This window comes from Pinus tabuliformis, chromosome X (assembly GCF_031772625.1).
Source record: "Pinus tabuliformis cultivar Carrire ecotype Pingquan chromosome X, CPIR1, whole genome shotgun sequence".
In the NCBI taxonomy this organism is placed as follows: domain Eukaryota; kingdom Viridiplantae; phylum Streptophyta; class Pinopsida; order Pinales; family Pinaceae; genus Pinus; species Pinus tabuliformis.
Window position 1 is genome coordinate 989,731,423 of NC_142308.1, and position 26,019 is coordinate 989,757,441.

The 26,019-nt window shown below is 39.4% G+C and overlaps 1 protein-coding gene across 1 annotated transcript in view; it reads left to right on the forward strand.

The window, feature by feature from the left end:
* LOC149143053 (pentatricopeptide repeat-containing protein At4g13650-like) overlaps window positions 1-9,021 on the forward strand; it is a 120,428-nt gene extending 111,407 nt beyond the window's left edge. Inside the window, exon 2 of the mRNA XM_089449378.1 lies at window positions 6,445-9,021. Within this exon, the coding sequence (XP_089305504.1) occupies window positions 6,445-8,346 (1,902 nt within the window). The 3' untranslated portion in view covers window positions 8,347-9,021. The remainder of the gene's footprint in view (window positions 1-6,444) is intronic.
* Window positions 9,022-26,019: the final 16,998 nt, after the last annotated feature.

A 26,019-nucleotide genomic window follows, 5' to 3' on the forward strand; every position in this document is an offset into this window, starting at 1 on the left:
AACTTTGAAGAATAACTACGTCGACCTCTGCTTGTTTCTCCTGCTTCTTGGAAATTCTCTCTTGTGACTTAATGATTATGTCATTATTTTCTTTGCAACTCCTTATTTCTACCTTCCAACTTATCAAAGTGTCTGCTATGTGAGGGGAGTACTCATCACCATGTTTCTCATCTGATCTATAGGGAGAATCACATAAACTGTAGTCCACCATTTTGCTTGTCATCTTTGATCTTCTTCTTCCTGCAAGTATATCATGTCAGCTAAACCAAAATATAAACATAGCCAACATACCTCAGTATAGTTCAAGGGAGGATATCTCATCTACAAGATCAACCAGATTAGCACAATACATGTATAATCATAATCATAGCAGTATATAAAAATCATCTCAATCATCATCCCAGTTACCATGCATGATGCCACAACTAGACACAATTCATGCATAAAAACATATAGACACTGACATGTATAGTGAACACATATATCATCGACATGCATTCACGATAGATGCATCCCAACAACAATGTCATCAACTTCTATACGACAACACAACTGTAACAATGACCATCACCATGCATAAACATCAAGCACATATACAACATACATGAATGCATGAGAACGCATTTCACCCATCTATTCGAATGGTTGAACCATGCTCTCATACCACTCCGTGGAATTAGATATTACCTAAAGAGAATGCAGCCTGCTTTGATACCACTCTGTAACACCCTCCTCCCATATTTACCCAAGCTAACCGGCCAACCGAGGTAAACATGTGACGAAGAGTTACTATGATATGATTCAACTTCCCAAGTACTGTTAAGGAATAGGAATCGACAAACCAAACCAAATTGACCTTCCTCGAGAGCTACAAGACCCCCAGGGGCTAACCAACCACTCTAGGTTCTCAATCCTTGAGTTAACTTGCTTTTTAAATGAACTAAAACCCTAGTATCTCCCATGAAAATCCCTCCATGTGACTGTAAACCTCTAGTCACTCCCACAACAAGGCCTCCATGTGACTGCAAACTTTTTCACCCAATTCTATGCCAGCGACTACGAGATTTAAGCCACTTTTTCAGGCTAGTCTCTAGACCATTGCCCAAAACTTCATAAAACTTTCCAGAACAATGAATGACACTGGGACAAATCCTTTGACACAAACTTAAACAAGAACTTGACCTAACCATGCCTACCCATCACATACATTTCATCAAACACATCATGAACATGTAATCTACAAGTCATAATTGCATATCTAAACTTATGGGTCTCATACTTATCTAAGAATCATTAATAAGGTTTGATGCCCTCTCACAGTAGTTGCATTATCATCTATTAGTTCATTCATTCATTAACATTTCATTTACTAACCAAAACATGATGAGAGTCATAATTCAAGTCTGTCATAAACCATGCTTATAACCAACATAAAGCCAGAGAGATATCAATAATAGAAAAACCATTAAAGCCACATAATAGCAAGTACATTTACCCATAAAATATAAGAGGAAAAGAGCTCTTATTGACATATGCAAATAAAACCAAGTTAGGGACTTCCACGTACCACCCGACCATAGATTAGGTTGAATCAAATCTTTCTTTCAGCGAATCACCCTCATGCCATATTCCAAGCATGAATGTGGGATCTCATGGAATAAACCAAGAAAAACAAACGAGGGTTTTCAGAGGCCAAATCACCTCAACCCTTAACCAATGATTCCAACTCACAATCGGACATCACTAACCATCACCAGATAAGTCTCTATCCAATTTTCTAGGGCTCTAGAGCGTTCGTTCCAACCTAGTTTCCATGACTAGTAACTCAACCCACAGTTTTCGCTGAGCTCCAGAGCATTTTTCCAACCAAGGCTTTCAGGACTAGTAATTCAATCCACCAAGGACTCCAGAGCATTTCTCCAACCAAGGCTTCCAGGACTAGTAACTCAACCCAATATTTTATAATGGTTCCAAAGCGTTTGCCCAACCAAGGCTCTAGGAACTAATAACTCAACCCACAACCATATGGAACATGACCGCCAACCAGAAAACAAAAGGTTAAACCCACAAAATCATGGCTATCTAGGAAATGGAAAGGTTAAGCAAAACCATTGTCAATTAAGGAAATCCTTTTTATCATCGAGACCTCTAATTTATTCATTTTCCTTTATTTTCATTCATTTTCCTCCTCACATGCAACCTGTGACCTTTCACCTTCCTTCTCTCCTAATTTCCATTATTTTCATAAATAAAATGCCAATAAATGCCTCATGCCTTTCCAAATCCTTTGCCTTTGCCTTTTCCAATTTCCAAAGCCATTAATTAATCACAAGTGATCCCCGTCACTATGTTTTTGCCCAACATTCAGCTTGGAATACATGTCCCATGACCTTGGTATTATTTTTTCCTTTATTAACTTTTTTGCATGGATTTTTAACCTGGTGTTGTTACAATGTCTTTCTTCATGGACTTAACAAATTTTCCCTTTTTTAGCTTCTTAACTTAGGCTAGAAAGGCTTGAGATTTCTCATCTGATCCAATATCATCCTTGACCTTGATCCTTGATTCTTCCAATATGCATGGAACCCACAACTCATCAAAGGGAGTTGAATCCTACTTGGAGTAGATGCTTGTTGCAAGCTGCTACATTCTAGTGGCAATGCATTTAGTACACAGATGGTTACTTCCGAATAAGTAATTGGTTCCCCAAGTCCTTGCATATGGTCTCTTAGTTGAGAGACTCTCATGAGAAAGGATGCCATAACCTCATCCTTTGATTTCTTCATTCCATACAACTTGTTCCTCAACGACATCTTTCGTCCTATTGCACTTACCGAGTACAAATTCACTAGCTTGTCATACATAGCCTTGGAAGTCTTCAAAATTGCAACGAATGGAAAAAGAGAATCTTAAATGGATTCCACTATGATCCTTTGTGCCCTTACTTCCCCTTTCTTGTATTTTGCTAGTTCTTACACCTTATGTTTCTCAGGTTCAATAGTTTCCCTAATAACATATTTCATTACTTCTTGTTTTGTGAGTATCAATTCAATTCTTTTCTTCCATGCTAGATAGTTTGATGCCACAACAAGCTTATTGCTCTCCTTGCAGAAAGAACCCATATGACTTGAAGATTCAAACATGATGTAATAATATGATACTTGAGACCAAGAGTCTTCCTGATGATGTCTTCAATCTTCTTGATGCCTTCAAGATTTTTGAAGTGTCCTTGATAACAACTTCCAAAGTTCCTTGATGCTTCCTTCACAGATGCCTTTCAAATATATCTTCTTTCAGAGAGATATCAACACTCTTCTTGAAGTCTTTCTCTCAAATCTACCTTTGATGCGCCTTGATGTAGACTTGATACTCTTTAATGTAGAAATCCTTCTTCCTTGAGTCCTTTCTCAAATGATCCCTTTTGACAATCATTTTTTTTTTCTTTTTGAAATGATTCCTTTTTCCTTCCCCTTGACAAGTAACTAGTGTCCTTTAAGCTACCTTCCTTGTTCACCTTAGCTCTAATACCATGTTGGAAAATGGATAGTGTCAACAATTAATCTTATTTTACTTAAACTTGATATTTGCTTGTGAATCTTCTTTATCTTATTTATGTTCTTTAATTAGATATTTTCATCAAAAAATATCAAGAACAATAATAACAACAACAGAGGACACAAATATTAGGCTCTTAGCTAGGGAAAAACCCCTAAAAGGGGAAACCCATAAACTCTTCTCTTAGTAGAATCTACTTCAAATGAAATATAAATACTCGAACCCTAAACCAAGTCCTTCTCCTAGTACTAAGTTAGCCCTTCCTCAATTCCTTCCTTGATTTTGCACCAACCAGCTTCAATACTACAACTTCGACCTGCCAGCTTCAATACTGCAACTCGTCCTGCTACTTCGACCCTACAATTTCGGCCTTGTAGCTTCTCTGGAAACTCTAATCCAGCCTCCTCCTGAGACCTTCCTAGGGCAAGATAGCTCTCCCAAGGTCAACGAGGTCAATATATGGTTTCCCCCTTCTAGTTACAAGATTTTGCACCTCATCCTACTACAACTCATACCTAGAATTTTGACCTCCTTCTACAGCGCCATAAACCATAGATCTTCACACGTGTGAGAGAGATAGAGCCCAGAAACAATATATTTTGTCCTTCTTCCTTCTCATAGACTTCCGCTCTCCTTTTTCTTGCTTCCCAACTTCATATCAAACTCTTTCTTGATAGATCAAACTTGTGGAGTGAGTGAGTCCAAATAAGGTTGAACTGCTTCTTTATATAGCCTTCTCAAGGGGTCAAATTCCATCCTTTAGGTCAGCTTGATGTTCCCAGGGCCGACTTGTACTTTTGGAGTTTTTACAACTTTCTAAACTCAAAATAATTATTTTTACAATTACATTTTTCCCTGAAGAGTCTTATAAACATGATGTTGACTCCTTTGGCTCATGATAATCAATCCTAAAACCTAAAAAACCCTAGAAGCATAAAGAACATGCTTTTACCTAGAAGACCATCAATAACAAGCATGAAACCCATGCTTTAATAATAATCTTTTTTTGCTTTTTTTTGTTCTTGTTTGTTAGCCATTGGCTTTAAAAGCTTAGATTAAGTAGGCTTTTTTCAAGGGAAGGTATTGGGGAGTAGATATTTTGAGGGCTCGGCAGATAAGGTTTTTAAGGACACCTGATTTCTGGGAAGGGTGATGGTGCGAATGGCCATGGAGATAACGGTTAGTATGGGTCTTTTTTCGGTAAACCTGGTTGGTAAGGGAGTCATCAGGGAGTTGGGTGACAAGAACATCCAGAAAAGGTAGAGAATTATTAGATTCTATTTCTATAGTGAATTGAATATGGGGTGAAATATTATTGAGATGGTCGAGAAAGGCATGGAGGGCTTGATGGCCATGCTGCCAAATAATGAAAGTGTCATCAACAAATCTAAACCGAGATTTTGGTTTGTGGTGCCAACAGTTTAGGGCTCTGGCTTCAAAATGTTCTATAAAGATATTAGCCACAACCGGTGATAGTAGTTCAAGTACAAAACACTCGGGCTGAGATCATGGCCCTTTGGTGGGTGTTATATTGTGCAAAATGGTTATCTATTAAGACATTGGATATATATAGGGATTCAAATGATGCTATTGAATGAGTAAATGAAAAGTCTTCCTTTGATCCTCCCATGCTCTTTAACTGGATGAATAGAATTAGGATGTTGATCGGTCTTTTCAATAGGGTGAACGTTTCTTATATATACAGGAACCAAATGGTATTGTTTATGCACTCTCAAAGTTGAGACATAGATATCAATTATAGGATATCAACTTCTCTATATAGTATGATGTCAAATTTCAAAGGATTAGGAAAATCCTATTTATTTAAGTCCCTCTCAAGAGAGGTTCATCTATACGTTTTCATAATTCGTTTATGTTATACACTACACCTTTTGATATGTAGTAATGTTCACATGTATATTTTGTAAGACTCCTTGAGACACCGATTTTGAAAAATAAGAATATGTGATATATTTTGAGTTTTATTGAATACATTAGAAATGGCATTTTTCTGAACATTATGTTTATATGTAAACGGTCTATTATTAATATAAAACCTGGTTTTTTATTATACATATATAATTGCCCATAACATGAAGTTTAAACTACATTTTATCGTAATATCCAAAACCATAATTTCCCTAAACCCTGACCTTCAGGAATTGAGGTGATGAATTGTGTCTCCTCCACACCTCGAGTTGAAAAATTATGAACACTGATATGAAAATGAAGTTTTTAGGAGAGACTCGATTTGACATGAATTGCATGAAAGCGGATTGTCTTAGTATGAAAGCCAAGAAAGAAATACAGGGGAACTGTAACGAATTTAGGACAGTACGCCATTAAAAGAGGGGAACTGTAAACAATGCAGGTGTAGAATTTGTGAACTTCGAAGATGGTTTAAATTTTTTATAGATACTCTCGGCAAAGCAAACCAGTTTAATCTAATGAAAAACATACAGTTATAGTTGGAAGATGCAGATGCAGCCTTGCTACGGTAAGAAGAAGCTGGCTGTATTGCTTGTTGAGCCATTAATTCGAGTTCAACTTCAGCCTGGAATAGCTACAACCACCACTCCAGAAACACATACCAATGTCGACATTTCATTTTTGGATGACATCAGATCATTCTGTAGACAGGGCCGTTTGATGGAGGCACTCAGCATTCTAGACAATGCAGATAAACCACCTTTAGATTCTTCCACACTTGTTTGTCTCTTGCAGGCATGCATTCGGAAGGAAGCCTTCTTAGAAGGCAAACGGGTTCACTCCTACTTGAACAAGAGAAGATTTAGCGGCGATAGTTTCTTACAAAACACACTTCTTAACATGTACACCCAGTGCGGGACTGCGGTGGATGCTCGCAGAGTTTTCGACCAGATGACTGATAGGGATGTCTTCTCGTGGACCGTCATGATTGCAGCCTACACAAGGCAGGGGTTTCCTGATGAAGCATTGATCCTCTTCGACGAAATGCAACGAACAGGTCTCCAACCCAATCACTTCACATTTGCCGGTGTTATTTCAGCATGTGCCCGCTTGACATCTCTAGAAAAGGGTATGGAGATCCATGAAAAAATAAGACAAACTGGATTTCAGTGCAATATCGTTGTGGGAAATTCTCTGATAGACATGTATGCAAAATGTGGGAATATGCAGCAAGCAAGCGAAGTGTTTGACAAAATGCGTCAACGAAATGTAGTCTCCTGGACAGCTATGATTTCAGGATATGCACAGAATGGGCTTTTAGATGAGGCCCTGAAGCTTTTCAATGAAATGCCTCAGAGAGATGTCGTGGCTTGGACAGCGATGCTTACGGCGTATGTGCAGAATGGGTTTGTTAATAAAGCTCTGGAACTTTTTAATGAAATGCCCCAGAAAAATGTTGTGTCTTGGAATGCAATGATTGCAGGACTTGCACAGAATGGATGCGTTGAGGAAGCCCTGAAGCTTTTCCAGCAAATGCAAATGGTAGGTGAGAGGCCAGGCTTGAAAACCTTTGCCAGTATTCTCCCAGCATGTGCTAGCTTGTCAGCATTGGAACAGGGCATGGAGATCCATGGAAAGGTAATTTCAAGTGGGTTCCAAACCGATGTCTTTGTGATGACTGCCCTTGTCGACATGTATGCACAATGTGGGAATATAGATGAGGCTTGTGAATTATTTAACAAAATGCATCATAGAGACCTGTTCTCATGCAATGTAATGATCACAGGATATGCACAAAATGGGCTTGTTTGTGAAGCCATGAAACTCTTTAAAGAAATGCCTCAGCGAAACATTGTCTCTTGGAACTCAATAATTGCAGGATTTGCGAAAAGTGAGCGTGGCGAGGAGGCCCTACTGCTTTTTAAACAAATGCAATTGGAAGGTGTGAAGCCGGACTCAAAAACCTTTGCCAGTATTCTTCCTGTGTGTGCCAACTTGGCAGCTTTGGAACAAGGTATGGAAATCCACGAAAGAATAGTTAGAAGTGGGTTACTTTCTGAAATCACGGTGTCGACTTCCTTGGTAGACATGTATGCAAAATGTGGTAGCATACAAAATGCACGTGAATTATTTAATAAAATGGATAATCCAGATATAGTCTCATGGAATACAATGCTAGCAGCATATGCCATGCATGGTTGTGGCAAGGAGGCTCTCAAACTCTTTGAAGAGATGAAGCATTCTGGTATTGACCCAGACCATGTCAGCTTCCTTCATGTTTTGTCTGTATGCAGCCATGCTGGTCTAGTCAATGAGGGCTATCAATATTTCGATTCCATGAAAGAAAACTATAACATTATACCTGCAATCGAACACTATATATGCATTGTTGACCTTCTCAGCCGTGCTGGGCACCTGGATGAAGCACAAGCCTTTATCAGCAAAATGCCAATAGAACCTGATTCTGTTTTATGGAGTTGCTTGCTTGGTGCCTGTAGAACACATCACAACATAGAACTGGGGAAGTGTGTGGCACAACGTGCTATTGAGTTAGATCCCAACAATCCTTCACCTTATGTGCTCCTATCAAATATTTATGCTGCGGCTGGCAAATGGGATGACAGAGAAAAGGTACGGAAAATGATGGACGAGAGAGGAGTAAAAAAGATGCCTGGATGCAGTTGGATTGAGGTCAATAAACGAGTGCATTATTTCATCGTAGGAGATAAATCACACCCACAAATGCAAGAAATTTATACAATGTTGGACAGATTGTCTTGGAAGATGAATGTTGCAGAGCAGGTTCCACATACTAGGACTGTGTTGAATGGTATGAGAGGAGGAGGGGAACAAATTCTTTAACACCATAATGAGAAGCTGGAAATTGCATTTGGGCTGTTAAACACATCCTGTGGATTGGCTATTCGAGTTGTTAAGAAACCTTAAGTTTGTTGTGACCACCACTCTGCAGTCAAGCTCATCTCCAAGATTGCTACACAAGTAATAATCGTGAGGTATGATTGCAAACCATTACCATCGTTCTAAGGAAGGGTAGTGTTCTTTTGGGGATTATTGACAATGCTACCAAACTTCATAAAGAGGGCTGCATTATAACAAGGTCATCCTAGTTCTCAAATTTGCGTTCAGAGCCTAGAAATAGGTTTTTTTTTAGGTTTTGATTTAGTATGACATTTGAAGTGCCTGGAGATCTAGTGTAAAGATTTGACATTGATTGGGAAATTGGGGTGAGAAATGATATCGAAACCCATTTTAGTATTCCATGTATATTCGGTGTATTATGGTCATAAGGCATCTAGTGGTGCCTTAGATTGTGACTTCGCTGTGGGAAAATGCTAGTTTCTATTAGGTCACAATTTACATATATTGAACAGATATATCATATTCAAAAGAAGCGTAGTGGAATGGTAAAACTTAGGTGTCTTATATTTGTAAATTTCTGAAATCAAAGAAGATTGTATATTGAAGCATAGTCTAAATATATCGACAAGATATCATATCGATAAGATATCTAGAGGGATGATAATATTTAGATGTCGTATATGTAGATATTTTGAAATTACAGGCAGAAATTTTCAAACATGAGGTGGTAGAATTCTCTTTTTATTGTTTTCCTTAGGCATATCCGGTTGTTGTTTTTTTCACTTCTCACTGAACCGTTTTACCATTTACTTATAGAAAAAGAGAGGATTACAGAATTAGACTGTATTAGCTGATCAGTGCATGCCAATTGTTTTGGTCGTCAGGTCAGACAGTAGACTACATATCCATCTACATTAAGGATCCTTATACCATCATACTTGGTGAAAAATCTGGAATAGCTAAGGTAGGATTTCAAACATGCTAACAACAAACACAAGGTGACTTATGGATTGTCGCCTCTAACTTGTGTCGTGAAATAGTTCAAGTGCACCTGGCTATGTCACTGATGAGATTGGCCTCTATAGCTTGTACGCTACCGCTTTTCGTGTTCACATTGATCAGGTGCTTCTTGCACTTCATTGCTACGTAGGATTATATGCATTGAATTCTAGTAACTGATGGACCCTCCACCACCTTTCTTTAATTGCTGCTCTTCAAATCATCAAACTAGTCATCCAATAACCATTCACCAAATCTGTAATGCTCTATTTTATTGCGCTGAGAGGCACACTACAGCCCAGTATGGGGAAGATGTTGTCACATTAGATAATGTCATATTAAAAAATAAAAATAAAAATACAAATAGGCTTTTAGAGTAAAAAATACAAGTCGGTTTTAAGTAAATTTAGATTTATATTAGTTGACACGATGACAATCATGTCTGAGATTCCCTTGATTAACTTCAAAAATGTGCTCTCCACTCCATAGAGTCCAATGGGCAGGCAAGAAGGCCATCGAATTGCTCCACCTTCCAGGGTGGGTTTTAATGACATCTATTTCCAGAGAGAATAAATGACACAAACAGCAAAAGCTCTGAATGTTTGATGTACTACCCTGGGTATACCCAGCCTGACAGCTGCGTGTTGAGTCCATGCAAGGAAAAAAATTGTTGATAATGCAAAATAGGAGGGATGAACCCATAATCTGAGCTCTTCTACTTTTGGAACCAGTCTTCTATTGGATGAGCCAGCTCCTTGAATGAATCCATGAAGCGGGGTGAGATGACAAGGAAGCTACTCCATGTTTTTGTATCCCGTGGGTAGCTCTTTAATGGGAGGGAGGGCAATGATAAGAGGTTGAATCTGAAGGCCATCTAATGAAGCTCTCTGCAAACTAGGACTTGAGAGGGATTGAATTTGAGGAGTTGTGAGGACTGTTACGGAGAGGCCACAGGAGGCAAGGTCGTGGGTGAGGTCTAGCAAGGAAATCAGATGGTCCTGTACTTGGAATGGGAATACAAGGATGTGATGTCTTTTCTCCATGTTCTTTGCTATTGTAGTCCTTTCAGGTTTAGTTTTAATATTTGAGTTCCAGTCTCTTGGGTTTAGTTCAAGTGGCTGAGGAAAACTGTTTGTGATCCTCCCCACCCCAGTTCAATCCTCAGGACATGTTGGCCCATTGTGATAAGGTTCAAAGAGTGGGTGATTTCTGCGATAGAGGTTCCTCTCTTGTGGTGGGGTTCAGGACATCTCGGTTTTTGTTAAGTCATAAGTTTTTGATATATCTGGCTTGTAGGCTGAGTTGTAGTGGCAGCTGGAAAGTTTGAATCTGGGCCTGGCCCAGATTACTCTAAGGAGTTTCCGATTGACCATGGTTTAAAAAATAATAATTTAAGTTTCATCTTAGGTTTCGAAGTATTTATACGTGATGGAAAACTAAAGGAAAATGTGGCCTCTCATTGAGACAAACAATTCTGTTGCAACATGTGACTCAGTTGAACGTGTTCGCGATTAAAACCAGCCTTTGAGATCGTCGAGCTCACGATTAGGACTAATTCAGCCTTCCCTTTTGTAATTTATTCTTGCTTTCTGTGGTTATTGATCGAATTTGTGATCCCCACCTTTCGTCTTTCAGCTTTGTATTAATTCATTGCATTCAATATTTTAAACATAAAACCCTGATTAAAATGTATAAAACGAATGACACTAAAACCCAGGCTTCCAATGTTAGAGACATGCTTCATTAAACTAAATCTATTATACGGATTTATTTTTTTATTCAAACGAAAAAAACTTACTGGATTTTATTAAGTATCAAAAACTGGTTACATTTTACCAACATCATCAAAACGATCATCTCAGATTTGATCTAGCATCCTCCATCATTGAGTGTGAAAGTCACCATAGAAGTTTTCCAAGTCTTCTGAAACATTGATTTCTACCAGCATATGCATAAAACTCAAACTGGTGTTCCTAAGATCACTATTCTGAAAACATTGTGGCTGTTCTTCGTTCAAAAAAAAAATTATGTTAAAGAAAACACTAATCAGCATAACCAAGACCACTTCCAGCTATGGGATAGCAATTCTGCCTTTGTTAATTTATGGTATGTTCTATGCTTAGAGAAGTTTACTTCGATTTCTACTTATTAGCCATTGTTTAGCAATCACATAAACATAAAGTAAAACGCTGATAGAACATTAATAGATCAACAGAAAACAAGCGAAGACAAGAGACACAAGATGTGGCGGCTAGCCAGGGACAAACCCCAATGCGGGGAAACCCTTTGATCAATTCTTCTTTAATCTTCAATAGTTCAGCAGAGAGAAATAGTACAAATTCAGAAATCTGTAATTTTATGACAGCAGCAGCAAACCCTAAATCAGCAAATTCAAATCTAGTCAAACAGCCCCGGATTGACCTCTAATCAACTTTGAAGAACTCGGTCTTCAACAGCAAACTTCGGCAGCCCAAAACAGCCTTTGGTCAACAGTCAAAACAGCAGTCTGCGGTCAGCCCTAACCAGAACACCTTGGTCAACGCTGGTCAACGTAGCACCCAAATAGCATGCACAGGTCAGCCCTTGGTCAACGCAGCTCTAGAAAAGTCAACACTGCCCTAAACAGAAAATGTGTCCTTCCTCTTGCATGTGTGAGAGAAGCTACTCCTTCGCTGGCCCAATGAGATGAGGAGAGAGAAGATGAGTGTTGAGATGATATAATGACTCAACCTCTCTTATATTTATATGAAACGTTGGGCATGTGTGCCACACACTTCGCTGCTGACGGACCTTGATAATTTGTCAAGTAATTAGAAATAAATTCATATCTCCATAAATACTTGTCAGAATCAGATGATCTTTAGACCAATCCTACACCTCTCGATAAGAGGAATCAAGGAAAAATATCAACTGCCATAAATAAGATGACCCACATGGAGTTTGGCCCTAGTTACCAATTTTAACACTCCCTCTCAACGAGGGAGAACTCCATCTGCTAATCCGTCTGACTATCGGTACTCTCTCTGCCATCAAATGCACTACCCTGCACTGCTTGGCTCTGCTCTACTGAACCATGAAGAAGATGAAATGATCGAGGATGTATCATACCATCCTCCACTGACCCGAAGTCAGTCTCAAAGAGTGTGTCATACCACTCTCTCTGATCCCAGATCAGTATCATTGATCCCAGATCAATGGAGGTCATCCTAGCATAGGGAGTACGATAGATACAACGATGCGTCCATCGATAGTGCTACTAATGGTCCCTAACCCCATTTCCCTACTCATTGATCAGAGGAGAGGTACTTCTCATAAGTCCCAGACTGCATGGGTAGGATGCCTCGACAGGAAAACTAATCATCCTGTCCCAAAGTCGCCATGGGGTATCACAGGGGAAGGTTGAACCTTTCACCTTGTACATAGCGCACCACTAGGGGAGGGTGAGTTGCCTTGTGGTCACATGTCGCTCCAAGAAGTACCCCAAGCCTCCCGGAGCTCCCAAAGCTCAGTGTATGCATCATACACGACCCTCATAAGAGGGTCTCTCAACAACACCAAGTCGTTCTCAGAAAGTCAAGAATTTGACCTTTCCCAGGGGCTTTGTTAGAATTTTGGCGACCTACTCATCTGCACCGATATGTTGGAGCCTTATTGCTCCCCTCTGCACCATATCCCAGATATAGTGGTACCTGATATCGATATGCTTGGAGCGATCATGAAATATGGGATCCTCTGATAAACGAATCCCGTTTTGGTTGTCACATAGGATCACGGTAGTATCCAATGTAAATCCAAACAGCTCACTGAAGAGCTTCCACAGCCAGACCGCCTCACAAGAGGCCATACTTGCAGCAATGTACTCTGCCTCAGCAGTGCTCAAAGCTACCGACTTTTGCTTCCTGCTCATCCAGGATATCGAGGCAGATCCCAAAGAGAAACAACACTCGGAAATGCTCTTTCGGTCCACCACACTGTTTGCCCAATCAGCATCAGTATATCCATGTAGTCTCACATCTTCGGCAGTGTATCTCAACCCATGAGTGATTGTGCTACGAAGGTATCTCAACAGATTCTTGGCACCAATCCAATATGTGTGGTGAGGCTCAACCATATGTTGACTCAACGTGTTGACTGCAAAACATATATCCAGATGAGAGTTCACCGAGAACATCAATGCTCCGATGAGTTGACGATACTCGGTAGCATTTTGTAGAACAGGTCCGGTAGCACTACCGCTTAACTTCTTGAAGTCAAGCTCCATTGGGGTAGTCACGGGCTTGCAGTCCACCATACCAAATCTTTCCAATATCTTCACCACATATTTTCTTTGAGAAAAGAAAATTTCCCCTGGCTTCTGCCAGACTTCTAGTCTTATGAAATAGTGCATCAGTCGCAGGTCCTTCATCTCAAACTCAGAAGCCAACTCCCTCTTACATTTGTGAATGAGAGGGTCTGCACCTGTCAGAAAGAGGTCGTCAACGTACAGCACCAGTATGAGAGGTTTGTCATCTTCAACCTTAAAGTAAAGGTTAGGGTCGACTTCACTCCTAGTCAATCCCAACTTCATCAAGTAGCTATCAATCCTCTCATACCACACTCGGGGTGCTTGCTTCAGCCCATAGAGGGCTTTCTTCAACTTGCACACATGAGATTCCCGATCATGAATCCCAAATCCTTCGGGTTGTTCCACATAGACTCCCTCTTTGATCGAACCATGCAAGAAAGCAGTCTTGACATCCATCTGATGTAGGTTCCATCCTTGCGAAGCAGCAAGGGCTATGATCGAGCGGATGGTGGTATATTGGGCAACAGGTGCAAATATCTCGTCATAGTCGATACCTTCCTTCTGAGAGAAGCCACGAGCGACAAAACGAGCCTTATACTTTTCAGCACTTCCATCACCTCCATGCTTTATCTTGTAAAGCCATTTCTAGGTGACAACTGCTTTGTCCTGGGGTCGGGGGACCACATCCCAGACATCATTCTTCATGATGGACTCATATTCCTCAGCCATAGCATCCTTCCATACTTGATGTTTGACAGCTTCTGCGGACAATGAAGGCTCATTTTGAATGATCGTGCTCATGATGGTCAAGTATCCCTGATACCTGGTCGGCTTCTTACTTTCACGGAAAGTCCCTCTGGGTGCAATGTGTCCTTCAACATCATCAAGTGTCCCCCTGAGCCATGAAGGCCTCTTCCTAAAAGAGGAAGGTTCTTGCGGAGGGGGATCAATAGGATCCATAGGTTCTTCTACATCGGGCATCATCTTATCTTCCTTTTCCTCTAGTTTCCTGGTGACAGCTTCTCTAGATTTCCTCAGTATAGGAAGATTGTCAACTTTGCTAAGAGCCATATCTTCATCAAAGGTGACATCATGGCTAATCTCGACATCCCTTTAACTAGCCACATAGATTCTATAGCCATTAGTATTTTTGCTATAGCCCACGAAGATTCCTTTCTTTTCGGATGCACCCAATTTATTCCTTTTCTCTTTCAGCACATGAAAATATATAGGACTTCCAAAATTTCTAAAATGAGATACGTCAGGTTTCTTACCAGTGAACATTTCTTTGGGAGTCTTGGAACCCAATGCTTGGTGAAGGCATCGGTTTTGCACATATACAGCGGTATTCGCAGCGTCGGCCCATAGAAACTTCGGAAGCCTTTGATCATGGAGCATAGCACGGATAGCTTCCACAATCGTATGATTCTTCCTTTCTGCCACACTATTCTGCTCAAGAGTATATGGTGTTGTAGTCTCCCTCTTAATGCCAACCTCTTTGCAAAAGTCATGGAACTCATTGGATTCATATTCAGTCCCATTATCAGTCCTTAAGATCTAGATCTTCTTTTCAGTTTGATTCTCGATTAAGGCTTTGAAGTGACGAAACCAAGAGAACACTTCATCCTTCTTTTTCAAGAAGTATATCCAAGTCTTGCGAGAATAATCATTTGTAAAAGTGAGGTAATAAAAATATCCTCCCAAGGAGTTCACAGGCATCATACCAGATATGTTTGAGTGAACCAACTGTAATATATTGGAGGTCTTGCTATGGCTTGAGGGGAATGGTCCCCTTTTGAGCTTTCCTTCGGCACATCCCGGACATACACCTTCTTGTTCTACGTTGAACTCGAGCATCCCTGTCACCATTTGTCTCACATCGGGCAGAGCTTTATAATGAAGGTGAGAAAACCTCCGATGCCATAGTTCGCACTGAAGAGATGTGTCACAAGACATGACACCCAGTGGACTTCTTCCAACATGATATAGTGAATCAACTCAAAATCCAAGAGTGAAAGCATATTTAAAATTCTTTTTCCATGCACGTACCTTGCCATCGATGAAGGCCACCTTGTAGCCTTTGTCTTCCATTGTCGAAATGGACACCAGGTTATTTTTGAGATTAGGTACATATAAGACTTCTTGCAAATGAATTGTATTGCCCTGATTCAATTTTAGAGTAACATTTCCTACGCCTTTCATGGGATATTTGGAGTTGTCCCCAAGAACAATTTCCAGGTTGGTCTCCTTCTCTATCAGATTAGAGAGAGCTTCTTTATAACCAGTGAAGTTCCTTGAGGCACCACTATCAATAAGCCAATTTCCTAGCGAGTTCGGGGGAGCAGTAGTAGAGAGGGCCACTAGTAGATAATATTCATCTTGCTTATTGTTAACAACGTTAAATTCATACTTGGAGTTTCTTGCTTTCTTGGAGGGTTGACCATTTCCCTGATTTCAATTATTCCTTTTTCATTTTCCATTGAACCTGCCCTTCCTTTGATTGTTGTTGGAATTGCCTCGGGAGTGATTTTTATCATCGTCATGAGATGTATCCTTTCTATCAAGGCACTCCCTCGCATAGTGGCCAATTTTGTTGCAAATGTAACATGTACCTTTCCTTCCACCTTTTGGTCCAACCTTTCCCTTAGATCTTGCCCTGGAATTATTTCTCCTTTTAGCATGAGAGGAGAATGCAGTGGGATCGCCTCTAAGTGCAGGCATTTCCTGCTCTTTCATCCTTGTTTCTTCTTGAATGCATCTCACCATCAGTTCCTCAAATCCTGGGATTACATTATTGTTGAGAAGAGTGGTTCTGAATATATACCATTCAGATGGGAGCTCTCCGAGAGTTGTCATGGTCAGTTCCTTGTCAGGAACGACTTCCCCAAACGATAGGAGATCATTCTTGATCTCGGTGATCCTTAAGAAGTATTCTTGCAGACTCTCATCTTTGCCCTTCTTAATTTCCTTCAGCTTATTTCTAAGGAACAAAACTTGATTTGCATCATTAACTTTAAATAAGCTTACCAGTATATCGTAGATTTCCTTGGAGGTGGTCAGCTTGAAACATAGGCCACCAAGCGTTTGTCGATAGAGTCTCGGATGATCTTTTTTGCTTTGACTTCTCCCCTGGTCCACTTGTTCCTAGCAGCAGCAGATGCATTTGATGGAGGCTCAACGATTCCGCCTCTCATGTGGTCCAACACTTCTTGCTCTTCTAATGTCAGATCGAGAGACATCTTCCATTCATGATAGTCAGACTTCTCATGGAGCTTGTCTTCAGCGGGGAAGTGTGATGAGGACCCCATGAAATCTTTGAGATTGCTTCAACAGCCTTCGGTGATTGCTCTTGCTCTTGCTCTTGCTTGGGCTTTGTCTTCACCTCAGTTCTGATACCATGTTAATTTATGGTACGTTCCTATGGTTAGTGCAGTTTACTTCGATTTCTACTTATTAGTCATTGTTTAGCAATCACATAAACATAAAGTAAAATGTTGATAGAGCATTAATAGATCGACAGAAAACAAGCCAAGACAAGAGACACAAGATGTGGCAGCTAGCCAGGGACAAACCCCAATGCGGGGAAACCCTTTGATCAATTCTTCTTTAATCTTCAATAGTTCCGCAGAGAGAACTAGTACAAATTCATAAATCTATAATTTTATGACAGTAGCAACAAACCCTAAATCAGCGAAGTCAAATCTAGTAAAACAGCCCAGGATTGACCTCTAGTCAACCTTGAAGAATTCGGTCTTCAACAACAAACATTGGCAACCCAAAACAGCCCTTGGTCAACGGTCAAAACAACAGTCAAAGATCAGCAGTTTGCGGTCAGTGCTAACCAATCAAGTTTCAACGCTGGTCAACGCAGCACCCAAACAACGTGCGCAGGTCAGCCCTTGGTCAATGCTTGGTCAACGCTTCATTTAGTAGCCCAGCACTTGGTTAACGCAGCCCTAGAAAAGTCAACACTGCCCTAAACAGAAAATGTGTCCTTCCTCTTGCACATGTGAGAGAAGCTGCTCCTTCACTGGCCCATTGAGATGAGGAGAGAGAAGATGAGTGTTGAGATGATATAATGACTCAACCTCTCTTATATTTATATGAAATGCTAGGCATGTGTGCCACACACTTAGCTGTTGGCCAACCTTGACAATTTGTCAAGTAATTAGAAATTAATTCATATCTCCATAAATACTTGTCGGAATCGGATGATCTTTAGATCAATCCTACACCTCTTGATGAGAGGAATTAAGGAAAAATATCAACTGCCATAAATAAGATGACCCACATGGAGTTTGGCCCTATTTTCCAATTTTAATAGCCTTCCTCCCTCACATTGTCATCTGATATAACGTTGTAGAAGATATATCCTTCTGGATCGCGCAACCACTACTTTGAAAGTGCATCAACTATCCTATTTGATTCTCTGTAGATGTGTGACATAGGGCTACTCCTGATATCGTAGAAATGTCTTGATTCTATCCGTCCACCCCGAAGTTCTTGGGGGTCGAAACATGATATACCCGAAAATTTATCAATCATTGTTTTAGAGTCCCCCTAGATATGTATGTTTTGGAGCTCCCTTTCCCTTGCAAACCATAGTAGGCCCCAAAGGGCTATCATCTTTGCCCTGGAGTTTGTACCTCTCCCCCCTTGCCAATGCAATTTGTAACTAGTATGTTCGTCGATGTGTAACCATCCCCCACAACGACATTGTCCCTGCGATGCAGCACCATCAAAAAATCCCGCAGGTAGCGATATGCAAGGGCTTAAGAAGCGCCTTGACATGTCTATGGTGTGTTGGTGCCTTGGTGCCATATGTTCAAGCCATGAGAGGACTTTCGCACAGATTTTGTATGCATTGATCGGCACCCCACGAAAGATACAATGCTTGCGTACCTTCCAAATCTCCCAGAAAGTAAACACTGGAATAAATTTTTGAGTCCCCACCCCAGAAGCTCCCCATCTCAAACAATATTCAATTGATAGGAAAACTTTGTAACTTAACCTGCAAGACAACAGAATGATCGACCAGATTTGTAAAGCAATGTTATAGTGAATGAATATGTGAGTTACCGCCTCATCACCCCCACCACATAGGACACACCAGCCAGGTCCAATGAAGTCGTGTTTGCACAAATTGTACCTTGTCAGAATTCAATTCCTCCATACTAACCAGCAGAAAAGGATGATCTTTATAGGTGTTGTTGATCTCTAGATCGTCGGAAACCATGATCGTGGAGCATATTCATTATCTAGGTGCGAGATGTGCTTGTAGCAGTTCGCTACAACCACCATATCACTTTTGCATACAACCATCCCATGTAAGGGTGTCTCCACCCGGATGTCAAACCCGCACCCCTAAACCTGTTCGTGTATGAAATCTAAATTTGTGCCAATTTCCCCCACAATCAAAGTTGTGCGGCCTCCTTCCAAATCAGGTGAACCCCTTTCCAATCATAAATCACCCGTTCCAAGAAAAATATACCTCGTTGGCATAGTGCCTCCAAGAAGTCCTTCGGGAGTCTATAGTTGTCAACTAAGCCAATAAAACTGTCCCTACCAATAATAATCTTATCTCCACTTCCAAATGACCATCTGATACGTTGTAGGAAATGGTATTTTTCCTTATGAAAACTCAGCCAAATGTAAGAACCACTTCTAATCCCTATTTCCCCCTTGCGAATCCAATATGAGATTTGTCTTCCTTTGAGATATTTGCTATGTATAATCTTTTTTTAAATGCCCACTCCGAACAATGCTCTCCACATGGTTTTAATAAGTAGAGACCACCCAAAAACTTTGTTGTTGAGGATTCCCCATCCATCCATGTGTCTAGGGCTGGAGATAATATCCCATTTAATCAAGTGGAATTTACCCTTACCTTCCAGTCCAGACCACAAAAAATGTGCAAAGATTAATTGAATCTCAGAGCTGATGCGAGCAGGGAGGGCAAAAAGATGTATCCAGTAAATCTCTGTCTATTGTAAAACTGATTGAATCAATGTGAATCTACCGCCCAGGGAGAGCCACCGGTGAGACCAACACTTTAGTTTTTTCCTAAGTTTCTGCAGTAGCCAAGACCAGTCCTATACACGGTAATTATTTGGTTTTAGCCTATACCCCAAATAGGTGAAACCATCCTGTAGTGGTTTGTATGCGACTCCAAACATGTCAACAATGTGATGTATCTCAGTGTGGTTTCCATATGAATAAATAAGTATAAATTTGTGACCGTTTGTAATCAATCCAGATGCCCTGCTAAACCGATGAAATAATTGATATAAGGTTTCCCATTGTGGTCCAGACATCATACCAAAGGTCAGAATATCATCAACGAAAAAGAGATGTGTGACACTAACCTCATGATTCATCTGCAATCCCCTGAAAGTCCCATTTATTCTGGCCAATTTAATCTTTCTACTAATCTTGTCCATGACAAGAATGAAGAGGAGGGGCGATAGCGAACAACCTTGTCTCAAGCCACAGTCAGCACGAAAGAATTCAGTGGGGAAACCATTTATGAGAACTGCCAACCATGCATGTGAGACACATGCCATTATCCACTCTATGTTATGTATAGCTAGACCAATCTTCTACAGAATAATCACGAGAAATGGCCAGTCGACACAATCATATGCTCATTGTAAATCTGCCTTCATCACCAAGGCCTCCAATTTTTTGGTCTGAATGGTATGTTCACATTCTTGTGCTATGGCAATAGCGTCATAAATGGATCTTTTATGAAGGAACCCAAATTGTTCCTCAGAAATGTGTACAAAAAGAACATCTTCAATATGTTATGCAATAATCTTTGAAATGAGTTTATATATGATGTTGCAAAGAGAGATCGACCGGAAATCTGAGGAGGAGGGAGCAGTGACCTTTGGGACAAGTGCAATAAAAGTGGATTTAATGGATCCCCAGATGGAATGTCTAATCCGGGATTCTTCCACTATCTCCAACAAATATGTTTTCATGAGCTCAAAAAAATGTAAAAATATCTCCACCGTCTAGCCATCCGGGCCTGGACATTTGTCGCAGGTAAAAGATTTTAAAACAGAGTGGATCTCCTCTAATGTGACAGGTATGTATAATGCCATGTTTGCCTCATTATCAAACATTGTAGGGTATTCCTCTGCACCCCAAAGGAAGTCTTCACTCTTAATCTCTTCCCTAGCCTTGAATAGGCCCTGAAAGTATTTTATAGCTTCCCTATGAATCTCTGCATCCGTATATACAATTTCCCCGTCGGCCCCCTTGATTTTCCACATGGCATTTATGTTTCTCCGTTGGTTTGCATAGAGATGAAAGAATTTTGTATTGTGATTCCTTTGCTTGCTCTTTAATCTCTAGGTGGATTCCCGAATCTCCAGTATGCATTTCTTCCTCTCCTCCAAAATTTTCAATCGATCCATGTGTTGTTATGTCAACGATCTAGTGGTCAGGTGATTCCCTATCTCACGAATCTCAACCATCAACGCTTTTAATTTGTGTAATAAATTCACCTTCTTCTTCCTTTCCCATATCCGAGCTTGGCTTTTTAGCAGTTTTAACTTCAGTGTGATGTTTTCCATTTTCGATTAGTTTCTGGAAGTCTCATAAGAATTCCAAATCCCCTTGACCATATCGTTGAAAGAATCGTCCTCAAGCCACGTATGATTGAATTTGTAAGGTAATCCCCTTCTGACCGACTCATCCCTCCATTGCAGAACAATGGGACAGTGATCTGAGAAGTAGGTTTTTTCCACATGAGATCTAAGATTTCCCAAAATTTCACATAAATTCTGATGGACCATGAATTTATCAAGTCTCTTGCCAATATAATTATCACCGCTCCTTCTATTGTGTCAGGTGGGCTCGATAGGATCTGGGCATATATCGATTAATTGGTTCTCATCAAAAAGTATATTCAATCTATTTGCCAGGGGATCTCCTCGACCTCTATTTCCCTAGACCTCCTCCCTGTTTAATATGGCATTATAATCCCCCGCTATAATCACAGAACCAATCTTAAGTCTGAGACCTCCACCCTATCCTAGAATAATTATCTACCCTCATATGGTGCATATATGTTGCAAATGTGTATCCGCTCATCTAGACCCTAAATGTGACTAGATAGCAATATTCCAATGCAAAATTTGTGCCTTGAAGTTTGCCCAATATGGATCCCACAGAGCCGCTAAACCCACTCGATAATCCACAAGAATCAATAGCAACAATACACCAGGATGGAAACATGGATTGAAAAAATGAAATTGATCGAGCAACATCAACCATGGTTTCCTGAATAAGGATGACGATCGGGCGAACTGAGTTTACCAGGTGCCGCAAGGAGAGTTTTTTCATGGCATCCCCCAGGGCACACAAATTGAAAGAAATGATATTCATCATGACTCAGTCCCGGGGGGCACATTTTCTCTAAGGGCCCCATGGAGATGAGTCCATAATTGGTACGTCATGTAAACCAACCAAATCACCAAACAATTGTTTCCCCTTGGTCATGCCTCGGTGTCGACATCCCCCCTTCCCCTCCGGCGGGTGTTAATGTTCTTTGCGTAATTTGGGCTAATAACAGGTGAGGAGGCTAGACTTTTGCCCTTATGCACAGTGAGGGTGGTCAGATTCATAACAGGGTGGAGGCTAGACTTTTGCCCTTATGCACAGTGAGGGTGGTCAGATTCATAACAGGGTTCACGAGCAGAAATTCTATATCATTGTCGATGAAGTTATGAGGTGATGAAAGTGGGGGTTGATCCATCGTGGGATGGGAGGGATGTGTCGAGTATTATACGAATTTTCACCAAGAAAACAAAATAGATGGTTTTTAAAATAAGATCTTCAGTCAAGATCAAATTGATTAATGGTTATAACTTAATTTAACTATACAGATCTTTAAAAATATTTAAAATAGATCTTCAATCAAAATAAAATTAATTGATAGTTATTACAAACTATTAAAAAAATTTGATCTATAATAAAATTAATTTGATTTTTATCTATAAAAAAAATTATAGAATAGTGGTTATAATAAAAAGATTATAATCCATCTAAACTCATCTTTCGAGGTGCAAACATTTTCTTAACTTTTGCGTTCTAAAATTGTGTCTGAAAATTTTATTGTTTTTTACACTTGATAAATTCAAGATTAAGGATCTAAAATAGTGTGTATTTGAATTAATCATACACTTGATATTAAAAAATAATTTAATAAATAAATAAAAATAATAATAGTAATAATAATAAATATAACATAAATAAATAAATAAACTAATAACCAATAAAAATAAAAGATAATTAAAACTAAATAAAGTAGAATTGAAAGGAAAAGCTAATATTAATAAACATATTAATAAAGAAAAATTAATAAAATTAATTAATTAATCAACCCTTAATTAATTAATAAAATAAATAAATATCTAATCAATCGAATTAATAAATCAATTAAACCATATATTAAAATAAAATTAATAAACATAGTAAGTAAATAATAAAATCAATTAAGTTATAAACCTATTAATTAGTTAAAAAAAATCATAATAAATAAATTAAATAAAGAATAATAATTAATTAATTAAATGAAAATCTAGTCGACCTATTTTCTTACATCTTTTCTTCAATATCCTATATATATAACCTAAATCTAGCTCCTGGATACATCATTAAGATCTGAAGAATATCTATTGACGCATCCCTTGATGATGGACTCACTTGGTAGTCCGAAACATTGGGTTCACTAAAACTCTATAACATGTCATTCCTCCTATCTAAAAACTATCCTCGCTTGTATGGATTCATTATTTAACAAATATTTTCTTTGTTTCTTTCTTTTCTTTTGTTTCTTGGTTTTGTAGTCTTTTGGGTTTTTAGCAAATGTGTGAATTGTTATTATAAGGTTAAAAGTCCTTTTTTTTATTTGAGGAGTGCTCTTTATTTTGGGATTTTCTTCTCTTTTCTATTTGAATTGGCCTTTACCTTTTTAATCATATTTGTTTACCTTTAAGTCTCTCTTTGAATCTTGCATTTACATGCTATTGTGCATTAGGTTAGGTGCATTTGGGGCATAATTTAGTTCTTTTTGTTAGGTTTTGAATGTGTGAGTGTTAAATTGAAAAATAAAAAGGGTTTTTGTTTTATTAAGTTTCTCGTATAACCCTTGTAGAAATCTCTTTCATTGAAGAAAAAAATGTGTTGCATTTTCATGTACCTAGGTTTTCTATTGATTACTTTTGCATCAAAACATCATCAGTTGCACTTTCATTTTCCTTGTCTTAAATAACAACCAACTAAAATGAACGCTTAAATTAAAATGAACTAGACTTTTTCTTTTTGTCATAGCAACATCAACTAGTCTAGGGCATTTTAGGGCCTTGGAATAAGTGTGTGGAGAGTAAACTCTCCAAGGCCACTTAAACTAAAAGTATATAAGTTTATTAATGAATTAGAAATTTAGTGTTTTTAAGTTGTCTAGGAAAGCTCCTCTAACACAGGAGTCAAGCACAAGGACGTGTGAAGATAAGGAAAGAGAGATACCCCCTCTCCTACTTGTTGGATCGTGCGCCCATGATTGTTCTGCCTAACTTCTAATAACGAGCTGGTGATCTTAGTTGTCTTTCTAGGGACCACATAGTTGACTACGGGGGAATGCTCGTGGTACCTAAGGTAGACATATCACTTTCATAGTAATTCTAGAGGTCAATGTAATTGCTTATGATAGCTTCACTGTTAGGTTTGGGCCATCATCATCAGAAACTAACTTCCGAAGGTCCTTTTCTTTAGTTTCTTGTATTTTGGTGTCTGGTCCCAATCACCCGAAGCATAAATACTTGGAAGTTGTTTGCTTGGTTGTATCTTTAGGACTTTTTTTAGAGAGTGTTTTGTGCTCCTAGCTTGCCTTAGGTGATTTGAGTCTTTAATTTTTCTTTATATATAAAGGTGGTTGATTGACCAATTCGTTGGTCTAGAAGGCTTTGTGGGCTTTCACTTGTGAGTGTCGAGCCCTCACTAAGAAAGTATAGAATTAATTATGTTGGTTCTTTTGAACTGGTACAAGCTAACACAATGGAGACAAATCCTTCACCGAGGGCCCTTATTTCACAGGGAGAACCTAGTTTAGTCCATAATCTGGGCGGAAACTCTCTGGTTCTTGCTAGAGTACTCTGACGACAAAGTATAAATTGAAGACGTTTTATAGTCCCCTACGACTCCTATAGAACCTACTCCTTATATTCCATGTGTTGTATCATACATGGGTACTACGACTCATAGACCAACTAGCCCTGTTCACTCTCCTTTTTTTCTTAATGGCCAATGTCAGTGGCACAAGTGTGGTTGTCGAAATGGCTGGTGTGCATGCTCCTTCTTCAGCTATAGGAGGAGGTAATATTTCTATCTCTACTTTTGCACCTAACACGGTAGTTTTTGGCTCTACCTCCATCCCGAGTTTGAGTGGGGTCACCCAACCTTCTGCTCCTTTCACTAGTGCTTATCCTTTTGGAATATCGTCCAGTAGGATTCCCTCAATTTCATCAACTTTACCCTCTACTGCTTCTGTATATATGACTTTGATGGCTATTGGTTCAACATATTTACAAGGTTTTTCATTTGGAAGTGGACATGTTCCTCCTTCCAATCCATCATTGAATGTAGGATCAATGCCTTTCTTTGGCTATGCTCAAAATATTAATCCTTTTCAAGGGATCCAAGGCTTTGTATATCCTTTGTTAGTAGTTTTGGGTCTTGGAATCTATCTCATTTATTTGGTCAATAGGGGAGTATGCCCTTCCCTACCGCTAGTACTTCACAGTTTTTTCCTCCTTTAACTAGTGCTTGAAAACCTTACCAAGGACTCTCCCCTTCATATAATGTTCCACCGGGAGGAAATTTTCTTGTGACTAGTAATGTTGCAGTAGGAGGTGGATACACTTTGTATACCTTTGGACTGTAAGGTTTTCATTATAGTTCAGTTGCTTCTTCGAGTAATCCTTGGTAGCCTAGTACCTCTCAAAATCTAGGATACTCTTTTTCAAATCTTGGGAATTCCACTCTTGGAGCTTGGAATTTGGTTGTCTCTTTGCGCTTACCATTCCTGGAAACTCTCAATTTACCACCTCTTTCAAAATTGACTAATGATATGATCCATTACAACTAGGCTTGGCCCCCAATCCCTACCAAACTTCCATCTGATATACCAAAATTTGAAGGATCCAACTGATCATGTAACCACTTTCAACTTATGGTGATCATCAAACTCCTTGATTGATGATTCAATTAGGTTGAGACTCTTTCAACGCACCTTAACTGGAAATGCGGAGAAATGGTATATTGAATTAAAGGGTGGGTTGTTTTCTACATTTGGTGAGTTGGCT